Source organism: Brienomyrus brachyistius, chromosome 7 (genome assembly GCF_023856365.1).
Source record: "Brienomyrus brachyistius isolate T26 chromosome 7, BBRACH_0.4, whole genome shotgun sequence".
Taxonomy (NCBI): Eukaryota; Metazoa; Chordata; class Actinopteri; order Osteoglossiformes; family Mormyridae; genus Brienomyrus; species Brienomyrus brachyistius.
The window spans coordinates 1,811,922-1,833,144 of NC_064539.1; the positions used below are offsets into that span (position 1 = coordinate 1,811,922).

The 21,223-nt window shown below is 43.4% G+C and overlaps 2 protein-coding genes across 5 annotated transcripts in view; one reads left to right on the forward strand and one right to left on the reverse strand.

Moving 5' to 3' along the window:
• Positions 1-16,259, reverse strand: lin54 (lin-54 DREAM MuvB core complex component). 3 transcript variants are annotated; one of them, XM_049021289.1, is made up of 14 exons: positions 16,050-16,259; positions 11,650-12,384; positions 9,550-9,667; positions 6,408-6,532; positions 5,000-5,158; positions 4,506-4,713; positions 2,846-2,919; positions 2,570-2,773; positions 2,234-2,325; positions 1,972-2,043; positions 1,497-1,599; positions 1,136-1,273; positions 751-953; positions 1-672 (listed from the first exon to the last, which is right to left on the reverse strand). In XM_049021289.1, exons 2-14 carry the CDS (start codon positions 12,358-12,360, stop codon positions 474-476), a joined length of 2,406 nt encoding a protein of 801 aa, XP_048877246.1. In that variant the 5' UTR covers positions 12,361-12,384; positions 16,050-16,259; the 3' UTR covers positions 1-473. The 3 variants fall into 3 exon arrangements, with proteins under 3 accessions (XP_048877246.1, XP_048877244.1, XP_048877245.1); XM_049021287.1 differs by having other exon boundaries at positions 1,972-2,046; XM_049021288.1 differs by lacking the exon at positions 16,050-16,259 and adding an exon at positions 14,083-16,020 and having other exon boundaries at positions 1,972-2,046.
• Positions 15,535-21,223, forward strand: part of cops4 (COP9 constitutive photomorphogenic homolog subunit 4 (Arabidopsis)) — a 12,542-nt gene continuing 6,853 nt past the window's right edge. The window contains exons 1-8 of one of the 2 annotated variants that reach the window (XM_049021313.1): positions 15,535-15,551; positions 17,280-17,423; positions 18,564-18,643; positions 18,824-18,975; positions 19,555-19,658; positions 20,109-20,262; positions 20,550-20,700; positions 20,974-21,144. In XM_049021313.1, coding sequence (XP_048877270.1) covers positions 17,305-17,423; positions 18,564-18,643; positions 18,824-18,975; positions 19,555-19,658; positions 20,109-20,262; positions 20,550-20,700; positions 20,974-21,144 — 931 coding nt within the window. In that variant the 5' untranslated portion in view covers positions 15,535-15,551; positions 17,280-17,304. Of the gene's footprint in view, positions 15,552-17,262; positions 17,424-18,563; positions 18,644-18,823; positions 18,976-19,554; positions 19,659-20,108; positions 20,263-20,549; positions 20,701-20,973; positions 21,145-21,223 lie in introns of those variants that run through there. The other variant, XM_049021315.1, reaches the window with a different exon arrangement.

The window sequence follows — 21,223 nt, forward strand, 5'->3', positions numbered from 1 at the left end:
GGGGGGGGGGGGGGCGGCCAGCAGGGGGGGTTGGAGAACCAAGGAGGACAAGAAAAAATAAAAAAGTAAAAAATAAAAAATATCTACTTCGGAAATTTACACGGTCACTCTAAAACATCCCAAAAGCAAACAGATCCAGGTCACTTGACTATGCAGCGACTTCTGCAGTCTTACATTCCCTTGGAGTTTGGCGAGAGTCCCCCCAGGCTTATGCCCCAAAGGGAGTTGAGTTGGGCATAGTAGTTAGCTTAGCTAGGGTCTCTGTCCTTCCCCCCATCTAGTCTGCTGCCCCAGCATGCGTCTCAAACGTTGACATCATTGTGACTGGAGCCAGCTGGTGAAGTTGGGGCTCCAGGCAGGCCTTCTCTACTACATTTCCGACAGCTAAATGCCAGCCTAGGGATCAGTGAGGTGAACTCAGCCTAGTCCTGAAGGCCCCAGGCCTCTGCTCTGGACATGCTGGACTTTGGGGCCTAGCAGTTAATGGAACAGTCCACCTTGGCCTTGCCAGCGGAGTTGATGATTCTCATCAGGCAACGGCCAAACTCCTCCAGGATCATCCTCTCAGCCACAGCTTGGGGCTGGTTGGTCAGCTCAGCCTGTTCTGCCTGCTCGATCAAGCAATCGCAGGTCGCCTCTGCCACCTCCTTGGTGACGAACGTGTAGGGGAGCCTGTGGGGAACAAGTGATTCAGCCGATAGAATTCAAGACATCACCTCCAACACAGGCAGAGCCACAGCAGAGACTCACTTTCCCCCGCCGCTAGTGACAGCTGGCGTAGTCCTGGTCAGCAAGTCTGAGATCTGGAAGGAGAGTTTGGTCTTGGCGGCAGTCTGCTGCTGCACACGGACCTCCGCGGCATCTGCCAGGTGCATGAGTGACTTCCTCTCCAGGCTCTCCTCAAAGTTCTTGCAGCCCACACACTTGCAGATCGACGAGCACATGATCTTTGCCTGAGACAAACCAAAGAAAGTCGCATGAAATTGATCGCTGGGATGCTTCAAACGGAGGGTCTTGCGAATAGGTTACATCAGATGCCTGTCTTGAGACGATGCAGCCACGGGAACACGCCCAACTCATAACACTCACATCAAAAGCCTGTCCAGTAATGATGCAGCCGCAGGAATGTGCTCACCTCGTAACACTCGCAGTAGTTCTTCAGGCATCCTGACCGCTTGCAGTTGCAGCCCTTGCTGTGCCTCCGGTCTGACTCACCCTCCTTTCCTTTGCCGATCTTGGGCTTGAAGGCCTCTGGGTTTCGGTCCAGACAGGCCTGTCCATACACAGACATAGAAAATGGGAACCCGAATGATTTTATTATTAGAAATTTACAGGAAATGTCTGGGCTATATTAACACCAGTATATTCTGGCATACATTAGCAGGGAACTATGGGTTCATACGTCGATTACGGTTATGAGCAAACATTGGGAAGTCCAAGGCTGCAGAAAAAGCCCAGGAAACCAGCCGTGGGAGCTCCCCACAGCAGAGGGATACCTTAATGGCTTTGAGGCGCTCCGTCTCATGCTCCAGGTTGTTGAAGCAGTTAGTGCAGTTGCAGTTATTGCAGAACTCTCCGTTGGCGAAGCAGTCGCAGTAGCTGGAAGACAGAGCTCATCAGGGGGTGCTGGGGAGGCGAAGCTTCCCCCGTTAAGGTGACTGGGCCATTGCACAGCCCAAATTCCCGGTTTTTAATTAAAAACTTTACCTGCAGTTCACTATAACTGAATAACTAATGGTCTGCCAATGCATGTAGTGCAATGGTTCTCAGTTGGTCCTCGGGCCCCACTGCCCTGCTTGTTTTCCTGCTATCCCTGCTCCACACACAAGTCCCAGCTGTCTTTCACCTTCTGATTCACTGAACACACCTGATCCAGGTAATCAGCAGTGTGTAGGGCAGGGATAGCTGATGTAGTGTAAAGATGAAAACATAACATTTATAAGCTTCAAAAATATATAAAACTAAACTTACAGTTTTAGACACTGTGACTTTGTGCAGTTGCATGGTTTTCTTGGTCTTGAAGCAGAATCAGATGTCGATAAACTACTAGTAAAAAAAAAAATAAACATTTAAAAAGAGGGAATATGCAAGTTACACATGACATGTACAACAGGATTTTGGAAGAAGACCCCCAACAGCAGCAGAGCTAGAAAATGTGAACACATCACTTAAGGTGGGCCTTGGCTCCTCTGATTGGCCGCATCCTTCCCCCTTTGCCATCAGCCTGACTCACCCGTTAAGGGACAGCCTGGCCTGAGTCTGGACACTGGTGGGTGTGGAGAAGCTGGTGCTGCTGGCCAAGGTGACGAATGGGGACTGCTGGAGCTGGGGGTGGGGCAGGCATAGAAGATAAGAAGAGTTTCATGGCTGGGCAAAAAACAGCTCATGCAAGCTATCGTTAGCATAGTTCTGCAGTGAAGGAGTTAGTGACCCCTGCTGGTAAGAGGGTATGAGGACACTAAAGTGGAGTTCAGTGATTGGCAAGGATGAAGCTCAGTGATTGCCCAGGTGTGTTACCCAGCTCCCCTGCCCTGGCCAGGAAAGAGTATGGCACTCGGCCAACACAGACCTGTGTGACGTACTGCGCGGGCAACACTGTGTAGCCCACGTTGGCCCCCCCTGGGGCAGGTGCCAGCACTGTGCCCGGGGGCAGGTTCGTGAGGTTGGGCTGGATCTGAGGTAAGGCTGTGGCGGGCATGATGAGACGCTGCTGGCTCTGGCTGCTGGTCACCACCTGTGGGGTGGCGTTGCTGGTCAGGGGCTTGGGGACCACCTGGGGGCAGTGGAGGGCAGTGGTCATTATCAGGGGGCAGGGCCGCCTGGCATGGGCAAGAGCGAGGCCTACCTGCTTCATGGGCTGGGCTGGCACGAGGGGCACGGACATCCTCACTGCCGCTGTGTTCACCACCACCGGCTTGGCTGAAAATGACAACCAGCCCACAGTTAATGGCCTGCAGTGGGACATTCCTGTGAAATAATGCCTTGGCTCTGTCGCATTATTGCAGGAAAAGGCAAAACATTTAATTTCCCTTTTAAGGTACAAACATTTGACAGCTAATAACTAGAGGTGCACTGATCCAATATTTGGATAGGTATTACCTATCAGACGGATCGGGTATCGGCAATATGTGACCGATCCACATCTGATACTTTCAGTGCAGTGCCACTGCAGTCACCACTGCATTTAAATCAATAAAAAGTGCAGAGTGACAATTGGAAATACTTGGCTTTGTGCGAAACGATGACAAACCACTGGACATATGCAAGCCTGATTGCAAGTTGTGACACGCACAATATTGACAAAGGGGGCAAACACCAGCTACAAATTTAGCTAGATATTTAAAGAACTGACAGATTACACAATACAAAGAGTTTTGAAAGGCAGATTAATTAATTCAGAAATAATACCCAAGAGCCACCTGTAGTTGAAAGAGAGATGAAGTCAAGATATTTTTCTTCCGGTTAAAACATTTTTGCAATTGTCTTAACGCTGAAATGTTTAATCAATGTTTAATCAATGGTCTTAAGTTATTTTTCCCTGTGGGTTGTGTTTAGCTCCATATGATCTTGTGAAGTTGTGTTGATCATACGGATATAAACCTTTGGAGTTGTACAATTGTTAGAAGTGTTTGTACTGCGAGACATAGGATGAAGGCATGTAAAAATAATGTATATCTGTTCTATTACACATTGTAAAAATAAGTAACAGCTAATTTTTATAGTGTTAACTTACTGCTTGTCAATATTTCTGAATGGGATTACAGTACGATTACAATGATTATTACTGTATTGGTTGCCCCAGCTGTGCATATTACACCTTGGCAATACAATGCAAAGGTTTTTTGTTTTGTTTTAGATATTGACGCTAGTTTACAAAATGTTGTCAAACTTTTACTGCAAACAAAAATTGCAATTGAAATAATTGTGTCACTGGGTTACATTATATACCGTGTTGAGTACTGAAAACGGTATCACATTTCAATACTTTTGGAATCATATCAGAACCATATTAACAACTACTAATGATATTAATCATACAACAGGTCTGAAGGAAATGGATTAGGGGTGAAGGAACATTTTAGGTGTCACACTTGGCCTGGTGGCATAGATTTGCCAGATAATATACCCATTCCGTAAAGTATTTAAAAAAAATGACATCACACAGTACTGCCACAATGACTGAAATTTCATTGAAAATTTTTAATTGCATTTTGAACAAATTAGAGTTAGAGTACTGCTATGCTATGGAGTAACCATAATCACAACATAACCAAGGTTGATCAAAGACACTGATACAACACAAGCAGTCTCGCAACATATTTTTACTACTTCATAAAAATAAAAACATCACAACATGAATTCGAGCATTAGTCTGTCAGGACCTTCATGTGTCTACATATCATTCAGCTAGATCTCCGTGGCTGCTTGGTGGACAAGGAGAACTAGGACTCATACCCTCACAGCCGGACACGGTGCTCAAGGGCTTTATAGGAGGTCGATCTGACCTGTCTGGATGGCGGGGGAGTTTGTGTTGGGGCTTCCTGTCTGCCCGGTGCCACTGGCAGTTGTTGCGGTCACCAGACGAACGTAGTGGAAACGGCTGCCAGGCACCTGGATTGGTTGCACGTTGGGGGGCGTGGCCAGCGGGATGATGGTCTTGTACTGAGGTGTGCCCACCCCGCCGACTGCCACCGTCTGCACTGGCTTAATAGTCTGGGTGGGGCATAGATAAAGGCGGTTTTAGAACAGCACTTGGCTGGAGTACTTTGCCCCAGCTGAAGTTTTTTGCCACTTTGATCAGATAATTAGATTAATAATCTCAAAAACAAAGCTGTGACACTAAAGCATTTGCCAACAGCTTGAAAGGATAAAGGCTGAAAGAAAGCAAAAGAAAATCAAAACTGGAGTCCAATCACCTTCATACACAATATATCCATCCAGCAGTAACACCACACCTCCACTAGAAGCAGCAGCAGTTAGGGGATTAAAATCCATTTACCTGTGGCGTGGAGCTGCTGGAGACCACCTTGGCTGGGGAGGAGGCTGCAGGCTGCTGCTGGACCGCAAGGATCTGCTGGCCCAGGGCTACGTTGATGGGCAGGGCCATTGACTTCTGGGGGGAGCTGGGGGCCTGGGAGGCCACCGAGACCACAGTCAGCTGTGGGCAGATAGACGGAAATCAGGGGGGGGGGGGGGGGGGGCAGAAGTTTGCACTAGATTTCAGGGATTCTACATTCCTGCTTTCGCAATAGATTCAATCAGACAAATACATTATAACTGCATTCAAAGGACATAAGGAAAGGCAGTTTGATATGCATCCCAACTTTAACTGGTCCAAGTTCACAAACGAGTGCTGCACCATCTGTAGCGACAATGATGTGGGTGACATCACTTCTTAAGATCTTGTAAATGTGTGTAACTTATGTTATGTTGATTTTCATTGCCATGCCAGCAACTATGGCTGCGTTCATGAGTATATGGATATTAAAACATACTGAATAACCCAAAAGATAAAAACTTCATAAATAAGTATAACACAATCCAAATAAGATGCTTAAAAGGAGCAGTTCAATGAAAAGTGAAAAAGATACGTTTTAGAGGGGATCTGGCGCTATCTATCCACCTAGGCTGTTCTTCCGGCAGTTGCTTAGGTTTGGAGGCATCGGCTGTAGAAATGATGGGCATCTCTCTAATATAATGGAAGCGAATGGCATTCTTTCTGTGTTGATTAAAGTTCCAGAAAAGCACATTTCACAAATTTAGCAGCAATGTCTCTTACCTTAAATCCTGATCTGGTTACTCAAGATAAATTCACAGACTTTGTAATGAGCAATTCAACGTATGAACTTTTACAAACTCCACACACATCGTATCATTGCGCAGAAGACACAAGCACGAGCCCCCCGACAATTTCATTATGCACAGTGATTTCATTGTATCTTTTTTCCAGTTTTGAAGTATACTGCCCCTTTAAGATTCTTTTTTTTTTAAATTCAAAAGTTAATCTTCTGAACGTGTATAGAAACGACATCATATAATGCAGGCAGTGAGGCAACAACGAAGTAATACTGACTTGGAAAACTGTAGCAAGGTTCTCCAAATCCCTTGGCTCCCCACTACAAAAAAACAACTGATCATCCAATGGAATCATCTGCTTTATTTTAGTAGTTGTGTCTTCAGCTCCATTGAACCATGTTTAACATACCAATGTAGATTAAAAAAAATAAAAAATACACCAGGGTACCCAAGGGACGACTGTTAAATACACTGGTAAATAAAACAGAAAAGTGTAGGTGCAGAATTTCATTTCATCTTACGTTCGTAAGATTCTGCCCCTAAATGCAGATCAGAGCCGCTGGTCCATCCAGTGGGAGCCGGGAAAGCCAGAGAGGTGGAGCATGACCCACCTTACTGGGGGACTTGAGGGGAGAGATGGCAATCTTGCTGCTGGGCAAGGACTGCGGGGTGGCCGTCTCGGAGCTGGCAATGGTCTGGGGTGGGGTTCCAGAGGGGTTCTGGGGAAGCACCCGTCCTGTGGGATGAAACACAGGAATGGGTATATACAGCAGTCAAAGGAAAGGTTTAAAGCTTTTTATGTTGGTAAGTGTACATCTTCTTTAAAAAAAAAATTTAATATGCAATTTAACAGTGACATGAAAAAAATTTCTAGTCTCCAAAATGCTAGATATATCTTGCTGGACAGTAGATGAACACCACTTTAGTTCCCAACTTCTCCTCACAGGCACCTCAGCCATTATATGCATTTGTTAAATTTTACACTCCATATTTTTATTTCTATAGTTCACTACTATTACCATGCTGCTGTGAGTGTTATGAACTGTCACCAATCATTTTAAATAAAATTTCCAGCCACCTATTTAAAAGAAGTACTTTCCACTAATTTTTGCTCCACTAATTCTCTCTTTTCCCCCTTACTTCCTTGTAACTTCCAAGTTAGTGCCGGTGTTTGTAGTCGACCAATCAGCAAATTATCACTGTAAGTGGCTCCCCAGCAGTACGTGTTTGAAGGAAAAGTAAATAGTCTGGAGTAGGGACTAGAGGTCGACTGATATTTGGCATTTTTAAATTTATCGGCATTGGCCGATATCCGAGTGTTGTACGGCATTTACAGACAGACATCTGCGAGCAGCCCACTGTTATGGTTGCTGTGGAACACGTGACCCATGCTGTCTTGTGCAGGACCCCAGCCAGACGTTTTGCAAGAGTCCTGGGAGAAAATGGTGAGGTTAAATTCTTAAATTATGCTGTCGGGAAGTGCCGCAATGATAATGAGCCTTCAACCAACTGTAGCTTACAGGTAACGTTAAGGATCATTGATTCTGAGTTCTGTGCGCTTATTGGCGGGCTCACAGATGGTTTTTTTTAATCGTTAAAAATCATTTTAATTGTAAAAATTAATTGTTACCATATCAGCCTGATATCAGTTCTGTTTTTTTTCTTGTGTTGGGGAGTTTCATTGTGTGTGTGGGGCGGAGCAACCAGCTCTCTCAAACACTGGAGCGTGTGTTAGAGTTGCATTACTCTTCCCCAATCACAGACAGCACCATCCTCGGAGACACAGAGCTGCTAAGAACAATGCATGCGGAGAAAACTGTTTGTTCAAAAGCGTGGTTACCATTCACTTGAGCTGATGCTGACAATGATCCTTCTGTGCAACTTGTTTGCATTTGAGAGTGGAGATTCAAACAATTTATCAGACGTCTAGATAAAAAGTGCACGACTCTGCGCAGTTAGTTTCCTCATAAAACATGTCTATCATTTATACGGGCTTATCCGTCGACAATGTCACAATCACTAGGGGCTTACGTTGACCTTGCATACAAGGCTGTGTAATACAACAAAGTTATTTTATTATCTGTGATTGCTAGATTCTGATTGTGAATTTGGCTTGATAGCTATCTGCCTGCCAACAACAAACAATATGTTAGTGAAAGGTTTTGGGTCTTGTACACTACTCATCATACCACGATGCACTTAGTTACTAGTGTTTTTTTTTCTTTCAAAATGTATTAGAGTGTAATCGTTTTAATGTGCATGGAATACTGGAATTGCAGAATGAATTGAAGGTGAAGGCACTATAATAAAAATGCTAACCTTGCATTTTTCTTGTTTTAGTAATTGCTGTCTGATGGCGGAACAAAAGTCTAATCCTGCATGGCAGCATTTCACCAAGCCAACACCAAGAAAAGTCAGGTGCAATATTTGCAGAAGACTGGTGAGCTTGGGAGCTGAAGAAGGTAAAAAGAAAAAACACCACAAATTTGTGGAGTCACCTGAAGTTTCATCACCTCCAGGCTTATAAAGATGCACAGAAAGAAAAGGAAGTGGCTGCTTCTACAGCCAATCTAACACAGCCCAATGTAGCAGAAATGTTTGACGCTCAACGGAAATGGCAGAATTTTAATCACAGGTCCAAAAATAAATTAAAAAAAAGACACTAATTACAGAAATGATTGGCACAGACAACCAGCCATTTACAGTTCTTTCAGATGTTGGCTTTCGGTGGCTGCAAGTTGTATTGTGTTTTTGTTATTTAAGTTTATATTTAAATTTACACAAGTCAGTATTCAATAAATGCTAAGTTGAGAAACTTTGAGTATCGTTTGTTATTAGCGTGATATTTTACCATGTAAATAGAGGGGGAAACATCCAATTGTCGGCAGCATGTATCGGCCATCAGCTGACCCTGACTCCTAAATATCGTCATCGGCCATTGAAAAACCCATATCGGTCGACCTCTAGTAGGGACTAAAAAGAGATTCTGGAACTGCCTCCGAGGAACTATAATTGGGTTAAGTTCCTGGGGTGTGAACATGGCAGAAGTTCCTGGTTCTGGATTTTGAAAAAGGTTCAGGCGGTGTGAAAGCGTCTATTGGCTGCCTGCTACCATCTGATGCTTGACAGCATCGAACAGCAACCGAGAATATACATAAAATGCACAATGGAAATTGATATCCACAAATTCACACAAGACATACCATCAAGAAAGACAGGTACTTAATCTTGGCAAAAGAACAGTAACGCATTTCCATGCAGATAATGAATACATCTCACTATAACTAACACCAGCAGACTGATTAGGGCGCCCAAGGGGAGAGGTGCACTAAAGCCATCTAAACTTTTCCACGATGATCAATTTAAACAATGTTACAACAATATGGGGGGGAAAAAAACAAGGATTGTATATACAAGTTTTTAAAATGCGATCAAATATTACAATTTACATTACACATTATGAATAACACATTACATTATGAATAAGTTTGTCGTCTACCATTAATTTCATTTTTTCTTTTATCCAAAGCAACTTGCAGTAGACGAAAGGGTTACAAAGTCTGTGTGCTCCCAGGGAACTGAACCCATGACCTTCGAGTTGTTAATGCAATACTCTCCTTAAGCTAAAGGGACATCAACATAATGGATTATGCAGCAATAGAAAAGCCCTTGAAAATGGATGCAATGCAAGTGTAATTTGTCTTGCAGAAGAAAAGTAACAATAATGAAATTGAGTGACATTGCAAACATTACCTGGGATTACTGGCGACATGGATGTCTGACCCGATAGACCTTTACTGTTGAGTGGTTTGGTGATTATGAACTTTGTTATCATCTGTCCTGAAGGTGATGCTTGAGTCTTTTTAGCAATCTGTAAAGTCAAAGCAAGTCTGATGTCAAAAAAAGGTTAGATACCATGGTGCACAACAATTCATAAAGAGCAGCTGAGGCGTTCAGAAATTATAGATACATAAATTTCATGATTTAATTGGGTGCAACGACTGCCCAGGTTCAAGACGGACCCCAGACCTGAATTTCACCAAAAGACCAAATTTCTGAAAATCTGCTAATGGCACATCATTTTAAAACCACATCAAAACAAGAGTCCCCTCCATACAAAACTCTTAGCTTGTAAATTCCCACCTTCCCACCCAACCTTCAGGGGACTTCAAGACATTTGATAAATCCGATTCTTACTCAATCATCAGGACTTGCAAAGTTCTTTGTTTTAAGTACAACCGTGTCTTGGCAACCACTTGAACATGAACACATATTAATAGAATGCATCAGGGTTGGGATGGTTTGAAGAATGTTCCCAGAGGTTGAAACAAAGTAGGTTGAAATGGCATTTAATCATTAAGCTGCAAGATGTTGGAACCTCCTTCCAGTGAACATAAAAGTAGTAATATTTGTGGCATTTTTTAATCATATTGGCCTGAACACAAGGACGCTTTCCCACCACACCAAGTATGGTACTTTTGCTCTTCCACTGACTTCTGATCGCCTACCAGTTACCGAAAGTACCAAACGAGCTGGGATACTTTTTTGGTACTTTGGGTGGGACTTGAAATGCTTTCTTTGTCAATTGGGCATGCAAATAGCCTGCCGCTGAAACATAATACAAACGCCGTGCTTGAAAAGTTTCAAAATCAGAAAATGATAGTTAAAAAAAAAAATGATTTGTTCATAATTACGATATAAGAATTGGATGTGCATAACATGCAACGTTGGCATTAATATAGTACAGCATCCAGTCCTATAATGTACTATAACCATTTTCCTAATTCAGTACAAAATACCCCGCCTCACGCTGTGACATCATTCGGCACCGGTACCAGTTTTTATGCCAGTGGAAAACCAACACCTTGAAGTAGGCCTACCGTAATTTTGGTACTTTCTCGGAATACCAAAAGTACAGTACCTGGTGCACTGGAAAAACGCCCTAAGACATCCCCCCGCTGTTTGGCAACTATTTTTAGAAATAGTTGTGGAATACCAAATCTTATCTTTATCAAGAAAAATAATTTTATTTAACAAGAACATATAATAAGTTACCACAGCTTAAAAAACAAGCAAAGACAATCGGATTACAATAATATTAAACAGCAAACGTTCCAAAAAAACAAATGTATTATTGAGGGAGGTGGGGGGACGGTAGATAATGAATATTATGAAGTCCACAACCCTTGAGGGCGCAGAATGTCTCTGATGCAGCAGACACATATGATGCGCGTAAAAGAAAAAAAAAAGTATTGCGGAGAAAGGTTGAGCCTTATTAATAAATATGACAGCTCTTTTAAAATGAACGTTACTATCTTTATTAACAGGCATTTTAATACTAGCAGCGGCACAGCCAGGGAAGCCAACAATTCACATGACACTCAGGCATACGCGCTAAAGACCTGCATTGTCAACACATTCAGCGTGACAACTTATGGATTTCTCGAAAGATTTCTTGCGCGAGTACGATAGTCAAAAAGCATAACCTGGTAAGTCAAAACACTCAAACTTACAAAATATCGGACTTGGTGCCACCTATTCCCTTTTTTGTCCAGACCCTGAATACAGGACGACTCCATTTTTTCAGGTGTATTTTGAGAAGAAAAAAAAGTGTTTTATTCTCTACAGCTTTGAAAACTGATGCGACCAGCACTTTCTCACTTTTAATCTGTTCTTAAATGTCTTCTTTTGATTTTAATTCATATATATTTGTGTGCTTTTATTTATGTATTTTAACTTCGGCACTTTATCTAATTTTCTGGAAAGCATTTTGCCTGACCTGTGTGTATAAAAATGTGCTATACAGATAAATTTGACTTGACCTGATAGAAGTAGAGAAGGAGAGAAGCTCACCTGTACCGTCTTCAGCTGTTGGGCTTGCAGGGCGGACTGCTGGGAAGGAGCCAGCAGCTGGCTGGTCGTGCTGACTGCCTGCACTCCCATCATGGGCTTCAGGTCGGCACGGCCGCCGATGGTCACCACCTTGAACTGCTGCAGCGGCGCCTTGGCATCGGCAGCGCCCTGCACAGAAGCAGCCTTGGCCCCTGTGTGGGACAGTGTCAGCATGATGGGCTGCCCCCCCTTGGGCAGGGTGGTGACAACCAGCTTCTGTCCCTCCTGCTTGGGCACCTGAGCGGGCGACCTGGAATCGGCGGACACCTTGTTGAGAATTATCTGATGGTTGGCAGGGATGGCGAAAGGTGCGCCGAGTTTCTGCAGCCCGCTGCTGACCCCAGGGCTGCCAGACTTGCCAGCAGATGGTATGGCAGGCCTGTGCACTGTCGCACCAGAGGAAGTCAGCAGAAGCTGGGTCCCGGTGCTGATGCTGCCCAGGGTGGAGTCCGTAGCTGTGGACGTGGTCAGGGCCTGCGTCCTTTGTGTCGGCGTGGCAACCACATTCAGAGCCACCATCTCTGGGAACTCTGTTTCCATGGGCGCTGGCGCCTCCGCCTGGCCGGTGAGCACAGTGCTCTCAGCCGGGAGCTCCTCATCCATTACAATGGCCTCCGTGTCCATGATCTCATCGGGAAGGAGGCTGTTCAGCTCCGGTGACACCACGTTCATCTTCGGAAGCCTTTGGCTTAGCCACTGCAGAGATAGCAGGAAAGAGCATTCATTCCCAGAGGTAACTATACTTGTGCTCAATCCCATTTAGTTTAGTTGTCATGACAACAAGAGGTTATTTAAGAAATTTACAAGAGTTCTGTAGTATCTACAAACAACAATACTGACAGATAGAATTATTCCTATAATGTTAGCATCTGAAACCATTCAGCAAAATAATCTAAGAACAATCTTCCACTACATCAGGCACTAAACTTTTGGTACTTCAAAACAGTACCAAATTGAACGGTACATCTTGTGTTCGTTATACAAAACTGGCACCAACAGAGAATGACATCAGTACAACACAGGATGGGGTGTTTTGTACCCAATACATAAATGACTATTGTATATTATAGCAATAGGGGTCTCCATTTCTACACACATCCATTACTACAATTTACTTCTTTTGTTTTACTTTAACGTCATTTTCTGAGTTTGTAACTATGCTTTTGTTCCCCAAGATGATGGCTGAATTTTGTGTCTCAGATGCAGGTTATTCGCATAACCAATCAACAAATGAACATGTCTATAAACCCCACCACACAGGACCAAAGTACCACAGGAGTACACCAACTGGTTTAATATTGGACCAGAAATCACTGGGAAAGAGTACTCATTTTGTAGTACCCAAAGTTCAGTACCTAATGCAGTGGAAAAGCACTCTTAAGTTCAAACCTTGTGAACTTTCAAAACTAAGATTCAGTTTTGTAATACATGTCATGAATAACAAACACTCACAGAAATAAGTCAATGGGTCTAAGTTAAATGAAAGCAATCAGATAAGAATCTCAACCTGCAAAATAAGAGGACTGTTGCTACAAAATATACAGATGCAACTCTTGTTCTCAAACACTCAGATGCATGACTGAAATGGATGAAAAGCCAAACGGTCAGATCAGAAAGTGACCAAGCCTAACAGTCAAACAGCTATATGATGACCAGTCTGTGGTCTTGTTTCTAATGCCTGCAGTCAGTAGGGATCCATAAGTGTGGTGTCACTGGCAGTAAGATGGTTTGGGAGTCCTTAAGATACAGCCACAGGAAAGCCCCAAGAAGAGCCAGGTGATTGAATCACAGCTGACAGGGGCAGTAGGGCTGTAGCTAGCAGGTATCCCGCTTACTGCAACCACAAATAAGCCATCAATTAATACAATGTTATGTTACTCATCAGTATAATGCCACCTGCACAACTTAAAGGATGAACACAACAAAATGTCCAAAAGGCTAGCCTGCTACAAAGGCACGTTTGATCAGGTGTACCAAGTTGATAAGTTTAAGTTACCAAGAACCATGTCAAAATCCATAAAATATAGAGTGCATGCGGCAGATGCTCAGTGTAATAATAAATGTCATAAATACTGTCTTGAGAGAGATTATCCAGCACAGTGAAATATCTATATGTTTGCAGGTCACCTGTCAATTGGTACTGTTCAAACGGTTTTGGTGAAGTCGGTTACAGCAAAGTGTACACGTCTCAAAAAAAATGGTAGTGTACTTAACATGATGACATTTCCTGACACAACATGACAGATCATTAAGTAGAAATCCGATGTCAACAAACCGGGCAACACGGAAGTCCAGAGCATCCCCAATCTGTGTGGGTTAAAAGAACGAGGGAAGCTGCAAGGCGGCTGGGAAGGGAAGGAGGGGAGGGAAGCTGCAAGTTAACCAGCTGCGTACCTCGGTCCCACAGCCGGGCGCCGGGGCGGCAGTGAAACAACGGCCGCCAACAGAGAGCCGGCAAAACGGAGCCGAGCTGCGCGGAGGGGCGCTCGACGAGGGCGATTCCACGGGACGTTGTCACACATAAGACGGGCGGCCGACGTACAGGACGCCGCCACAGCACTTCAGCTAGTTCGTTTAAAAAATAAAAACTCCAGGTACTGGCACCGTCTACCCAAGTGTCTCAGGCCGCCGAATTCCAGAAATTATATCTGTCCTGCCTAAATCGCCAAAAATAAGAGCAGAAGGTGCCGCTTGCTAGCCGGCTAGCGCGCCTTTCATCTTCCCGCTGCCTGCGGCGGAGCGGCTAGCATCTCCCCGGTTGCGGGCTTTCGGCTCCGCGCGCCCGGTGTGAAGCCAACGAAGTGGGTGGGTGGTTGGGAGAGGACAAAAAGACCTAGGCATCGGTTCGAAGCGTCGGGGAGGGGGGGGGGAGAGAGCCCCGCTGAGCCGCGGTTCTATTTCAGGCCGGGATGGGATTTCGAAAGATCCGCCATTTTCACCCCGTCATCAGCTCGACCCGGAGAGCGGGAGGCCACGAACGCCCTTTGCGGAGTCTGTGGCGCTGCGGGGCGGGGCGGCTCGGACGGCGAAAACAAGCTGTCAGTCCGATTAAATGCTTAACAAACAACTTTCCCGTAGTTAAGGGGTAAAACACGGCGAAAAGTTAGTCTATCTACAATCAAACATGATGCCAAAAGCATAGAAGCGAAAAAACTTGGAGTTATTCCCCTTCTAAATGCACAGGAAAAAAAGGAAAGTTTTGTTATTAAAAACACGTAATCAAGGCGTTATACTTAAATATAAAGTATCCTAAAGTACTTCTAACATGCGTGCTGCTGAAATTAGAACAAATTAACGTTACACTTTCCATGTAAATACACAAGGATCAAATAAAATACAACATTAACGTGCTAAAAACAAAACGATTGGTCAATAGCTACGTCATCAAGTGCCATTTTCAGCCAAAAGCAAAACCCTAAAAGGCATCATAGGTTCGACAGTATGTAAAAATTGTTTATGAAGTACAGTTTATTATAGACACATTTCTAGCTAAGTGAACGGTGTCCAATTTTGGGGAAACTGTTTTAAGAATATGCATAACTGAAGTACAACGTTCACTGTTAAAAAGCGTAAACATTTCAAGTTACAAAACTTGTCAATGCTGGATTAGCCGATATTTAAATAAATTGTCCACGACGTATGTATATGACATATCAAAGAAAATAAATATAAAAAAATGAAAACGGAACAACCTAGATGGCCCAATTACCACAGCTGTTTCTAGATTACAGAGAAAAAGAGTGTCGAGGAAGCGTAATGGAAAATTACTGTGAATGAGGTTTAGGTCAACTAATCTGTTCTACATTGCTTTGTAGTGCATCTTGCAGTAGCCTCTACTGCCAACCCAAGACAAAGGTCAAGTGGTGAGTAACGCAGACAGCTTCAGCTGTTCAAAACCCATGTGAAACCAGCCATGAATTGTACTGGAATTGTCACCAGATACATAGCCAAAATCACTAGATAAAGTAAGGATCTTGGCATGAATCGGTCAGCGTAAAATGCAGTCATAGTCAGGTCTCCATGCCAAACACACCAATCGTACTCGCTGTAACGTTATATTAAATTAGAAAACATATTTCACTGAGCTGGCCAGGCACACAAGGCACCGCCTTAATGCCAAGATCAGCAAGCTAGCTTGCTGAATTGCCCATCAACTTTAAAGGCCTCCGTTTTTACATCTCCGCTCCGTGCACGGAATAAGGTTACGCAAGTGAGCCTATTCCTCCATCCTGGTAACTACCTCACTATAACCAGACAGGCTGGGCAGCTGCGATTATTTTTATCTGTTTTTAGCTAGCAGCTAGTGCCCAGTAGTTCATCTCTCGTTGGACTGATAGGCGGCGGAACTCTGGACTTCTTACATGGATCACCGGTGAATGTGTCTTTTACAATCGATGTTTGCGACCTCGGCCTTCTTTTTGCATCTTCCTCGGCCCAACCCAGCTGTCTGCTACTACATCCCGATCACTCGCAAAAGCAGGGATTTGTTCAAAATCACGCGCCGAGCGCCATTTCACCTCTGCAATCCCATAATAATGCCATGTCCTCCTTGGAAACGACGTATCGCATCATTCGACCCATGCGTGGCTGCGTGCATACGTCTGCTGCTCGACCCCACCCCATTCCTTAGTACCGATCCGGTGTCAGTTGAAAGTTTATGCTGTTTTTAATTCAAGTTAACTATACCAATTCGAAGTCCAGTTTTGCTCTAGGTAGTTACATTTCTTCACAATTGTTGTGTTATATTAAAATAGAGACGGCTATATTAGGAATTATATTGTGGGCTATATGACTTTTAGTACAAGATGCTTAATATAGATCACAGTATTTTAGTATTCCTTTTGGACGGCGATATAAGTACATACAGAAGCTTCAAAGTTGTATGAAGTTAGAATCTTAAATTAGTGTACTGTTGCACTTTCCATCGCGCACGCATATTTAAGTTAAAATGTGGCATGCAACAACGTTCGAAGATTGAAATAACTCTCATTCAGTTGCTGATACAATTCACAAACTACGTTTAAAAGGACGGCAAAATTAGGAGAGTATATGTCAGTGAACCACAGAAGCTCTTTAACAGCCCAATGACGCTGTCCAGGGGTAGCCTATAATAGGACAAATTATATTAAAGTTAAATATCAGAATACATCAAAACTATAATGCCTTATTGCTGTCTACTGTGATGGAGAAATAATATATGTTAAGTAAACGATAGTCTTGATTTTCTACATATCTTATATGTGAACACGACAAATTACCTGAATAATAATCATATCGTCGTTTATTTAATTTTCAATTTATTTCAGTGGACATTAAAACACAACAAAGCAGGGAAAGTGAACAATTATATTTCATCAAATGGTTATTACAGGTTGTATTGGCGTTACTGGCATTTGTCTTATGCATAATCCAGTTTCCAGCTGCAATACCAGAAAAAGCCAGAGAAATAATAGGACTTAATAGAATTAGCCGGTACGAAACACATTCGCCCGTGACTACACGGGTTTCGCAAGTGCAGGAGCGGGGTGGTGCAGCGCCCTCTGTGATGGCTCGCTCGCTGGCTGGCTGGTTGGATGGTTGCCTCTTTACAGCGCGTGGCCCCTCTCTGACGGATGGATGGTTCCCTCCCTCGCGAGCGCTGTTGATGCTTCACTGGAGAAAATGGCGGCCGCAGTCAGGCAGGAGTTAGCCCAGCTCATGAACTCAAGCGGGTCTCACAAAGACCTCGCTGGAAAGTAAGTGGTCCGTTACTCCGCTGTAGTCCGGAGAATGTGTATGTTAAATGCTTAAAACACTTACGACTGAGAAAATTATTTCTGATTTACGAAAAGCTCCGTGCTGGTAGGAGTCACCGTAAGCCGGCCACAGACTCGTCAAGTCAGTCAGTGAAGCAGCTAGTAAGCTAGCTAGATAGCAGAATAATTGCATTTTCATTTGGCACAAGATTGTTACCCATTCATCTGTTAACAGGTAAACTTTGTAAATCAGACATAGGAGGGGTCATGTATTGACATTAATTAAGCGTATTGAAATTTGAATGAACTTTGAGGTGAATGTAGCGTACAGTTAGCCTAGCTGTATGCTATGTCATCATGCTATTTACTATGTTGAAGCTATTTGGTAGTTAGCTAGCTACTTATCTAGCTTGATACTAGCCAAGCGGATGTGAATTATTGCACGCGTGGGTTTTGTTGATTAAAACGTATAGTTAAAGTGAAGATTGGTGCTAGTTTTCCCTGTACAGTCAGCTAATATCTGATGACCACAGTCGGGCAGCTGTAGCTGATGCAGATAGGTGGACTTAACACTGTCCGATTCAATCGTATTTGTCGACAAACAACATCATTGAGTGATTAAGTTGTATTTACATTTTTATTTTATTTGATTCAATTTTTATCTATAATCATTGATGTCACATTTCGTGTTGAATTGCTATTGTTATTATGGTTGTCAGGTCATGTTTGTGATTACTTTCATAACGTGAACTGAATTTGATGTTTTGCGTTAGTGTGACCATGGCAGACATCCTGCTCGGTATATTTAATTGATAAATATCACGCTTTTTTTAGGCAGCATCATTTACTTCAGCCAGATCTTTTAAGATATCGCTAATTTAAAAAGAAAAATAATTTAAATGACAGTTTAAGGTCACTGGATTTTCGTGGTTTCCTTATGCAGAATCTGGAATTATCTAAAAGTAGTGACATTTGTGATATTTTTTTTCTGTTTCGGTATTCTATTTAGAAAAATACAGAAATGTACAAAAGTAAAATGCAATATAAAGAAATATTGTGTTTGGTGCTCTGCATGGAATTAAATTGCAGTTAATGCCAACTTCTAGAATTAAACACTGTAGACATTTTGTTTCCCTCCAGATACCGACAGATTCTTGAAAAGGCTATTCAGTTTACCGATGGAGAACAGCTGGAGGCATTAAAAGCATTCGTTGAAGCCAGTAAGTAGCCTTTTACTCTTAAATGGGTACACAAAACATCCAGAAGATTCTATAACCTACTGACTTGAGCACTTTCTAAGGTTATTGAATTTTTTTTTTATGCATTTCTCTCAGATGTCTTTGTCTTGCCATATAGGGTTTACTCATGAGCTGTGTTCTCCCCCTCCACCTTTCTTTTAGTGGTCAATGAGAATGTCAGCTTAGTGATTTCCAGACAGCTGCTGACGGATTTCTGCACTCATCTCCCCAATCTCCCTGACAGTACGGCCAAGGCGGTCTATCACTTCACCCTGGAGAAGATTCAGCCCAGGGTCATTTCTTTTGAAGAGCAGGTGAGGGGGCTCATCTGGAAGGGTGTCGGGCAGAGGGTCACAATCGCTGTTGTCCAGCTTTCTGTTTATGGTCCAGTTCAGTTCCATTGCACTCTTATAATTAAATGTGTATATACCTCTGCACTTGTATTTTTGATGATAGTCACTGATTTCTTTGTATGTAAAGGATCTTTTAATTTCTTCAGTTCTTATTGTATCAGTTTTGCACATTTAAGAAGTGCCGAAGGGCATTCCACTATCAGATCAAATGAGATTCAACTTTGTCATTATTCATAGTACAAATACAATACCAATGAAACTCAGTTAGTTAATGAAATTAGCATTATTTATATAAAGTACTGTAATAATTTACAGTAAAGTGCAGAAGTATAGAGCATATTCAGAAACCAGAAGGGTATATAGCGATTACCATATATGGAAATGTATAGTCATGTACAGATATATATACAAAACTAAAAGGAGTCATATGTAAGATGTATGAAATGTTATTTGTCATAAATAGAAAACAACAGTAAGTAAATGGATGAGATTCATGAGGTTATGCCTGAAAATCGGCACGACATGGTTCTTTATTCACAGGTGGCTTCTATCAGACAGCATTTGGCAACCATCTATGAGAAGGAAGAAGACTGGAGGAATGCCGCTCAGGTTCTGGTGGGCATTCCCCTGGAAACGGGACAAAAGTAAGTTTATGGACTACGGTTATGTAGGCTTCGCACTGGGGACACCTAAAGTCACCCTCAGATTTGTCTGCTGTGATAGGAAATTGGGGAGGTGTTTGAACTTGCATCCTTCAAAGTACCTAAGAGCACTTTCAATCTTGCATGCAAGTCCAGTATATATAAATTACTAGCAGATCTTAATCCTAGATTGTCATATGCCACCTGCTTATTTAAAGAAGAACCAGCCGTGCTACTTATAAAGGTGTCCAACAGATCTTAATTTACATTTGACATTTACCATCTGGTTATTCAAACAAAAAACCTAAATGCCAGTCTTATGAGCTAAAATTGAGGCACTGTGGTAAGTTTAATTGTACTTACATTAATTGTAAAGCTAGTGCATAGCGAACCCAAAATTTGTTTTATTATAAACGTATGGATGGTACATATGTACTGTTTCCCCATTCCCAGGCAGTATAATGTAGACTACAAGCTCGACACGTACCTGAAGATTGCTCGTCTGTACTTGGAAGATGATGACCCTGTACAGGCGGAGGCGTACATCAACCGAGCCTCTCTCCTGCAGAATGAATCTACCAATGAGCAGCTTCAGATTCACTATAAGGTGCCTGATGTGGCCTTGTTTCCATGTTGATTCACATCCGATACGACTGATTTGCTTTTTTCTGTTGCAGCAAAACATTGCCTGAACTTCTAGTTTATTCAGAAAGAAAGCTGCAGTGCATAATCTATATTTTGTTGGATATCTGTATAAAATGATTTACTGAGAATGTTGAGCGTGACTCGATTTACCATGTCAGTCCCAGAAAGTGCCTGTGGTTAGTAACCATGGGGAATTCCTATCATGCACTGCGGAGTGCAAGCTAAGCTCATGGGGTTTCCTCTCCCTAGGTGTGCTACGCCAGAGTCCTGGATTACAGGAGGAAGTTCATTGAGGCGGCACAGAGATACAACGAGCTCTCCTACAAGTCCATCGTGCACGAGAGCGAGCGTCTGGAGGCCCTGAAGCATGCCCTACACTGCACTATTTTGGCCTCGGCAGGTACGGTTGGCGCTCACTACGCATGTCGGCCAATGGTGTTACCAGCAGACACAGGCGCCATGGTGACATGGCCACGCGTTGCCAGTGATCGTGAGCAAAAGCACGTTTGGTTTAAGTGATATGTCGGCTCCAAAGACAGCTCAGAAGGTGTCTTCTGAAGGGTCTGTTGGGGGCGCTCTCATTTACCATTCTATTGTGAGGCATTTATGGGCTCTGCCACTAAGCTCACGTTGACACGCTGACCACCAGGGTGCGTTCTCTCTCTGTGTACAGGCCAGCAGCGCTCCCGCATGCTTGCCACCCTCTTCAAGGACGAGCGCTGCCAGCAGCTTGCCGCGTACGGCATCCTGGAGAAGATGTACCTGGACCGCATCATCCGGGGGAACCAGCTGCAGGAGTTTGCAGCCATGCTGATGCCGCACCAGAAGGCCACTACGGCGGACGGTCAGTCTCCAGGCACTCCACACCCCCCAGCCACAGGATAATATTCGGCACAGTAGTCCCCTCATATTCGTGGTGGACA

Excerpts from the sequence above, each read along its gene's own strand:
- lin54 (XM_049021287.1), bottom strand. The coding sequence starts at position 12,360 with ATGAACGTGGTGTCACCGGAGCTGAACAGCCTCCTTCCCGATGAGATC. Across the intron at positions 5,159-6,407 it reads CCCTCAAGTCCCCCAGTAAG|CTGACTGTGGTCTCGGTGGC; the intron begins GTGGGTCATGCT and ends ATCTGCCCACAG. Across the intron at positions 4,714-4,999 it reads CCAGCAGCTCCACGCCACAG|ACTATTAAGCCAGTGCAGAC; the intron begins GTAAATGGATTT and ends TGCCCCACCCAG.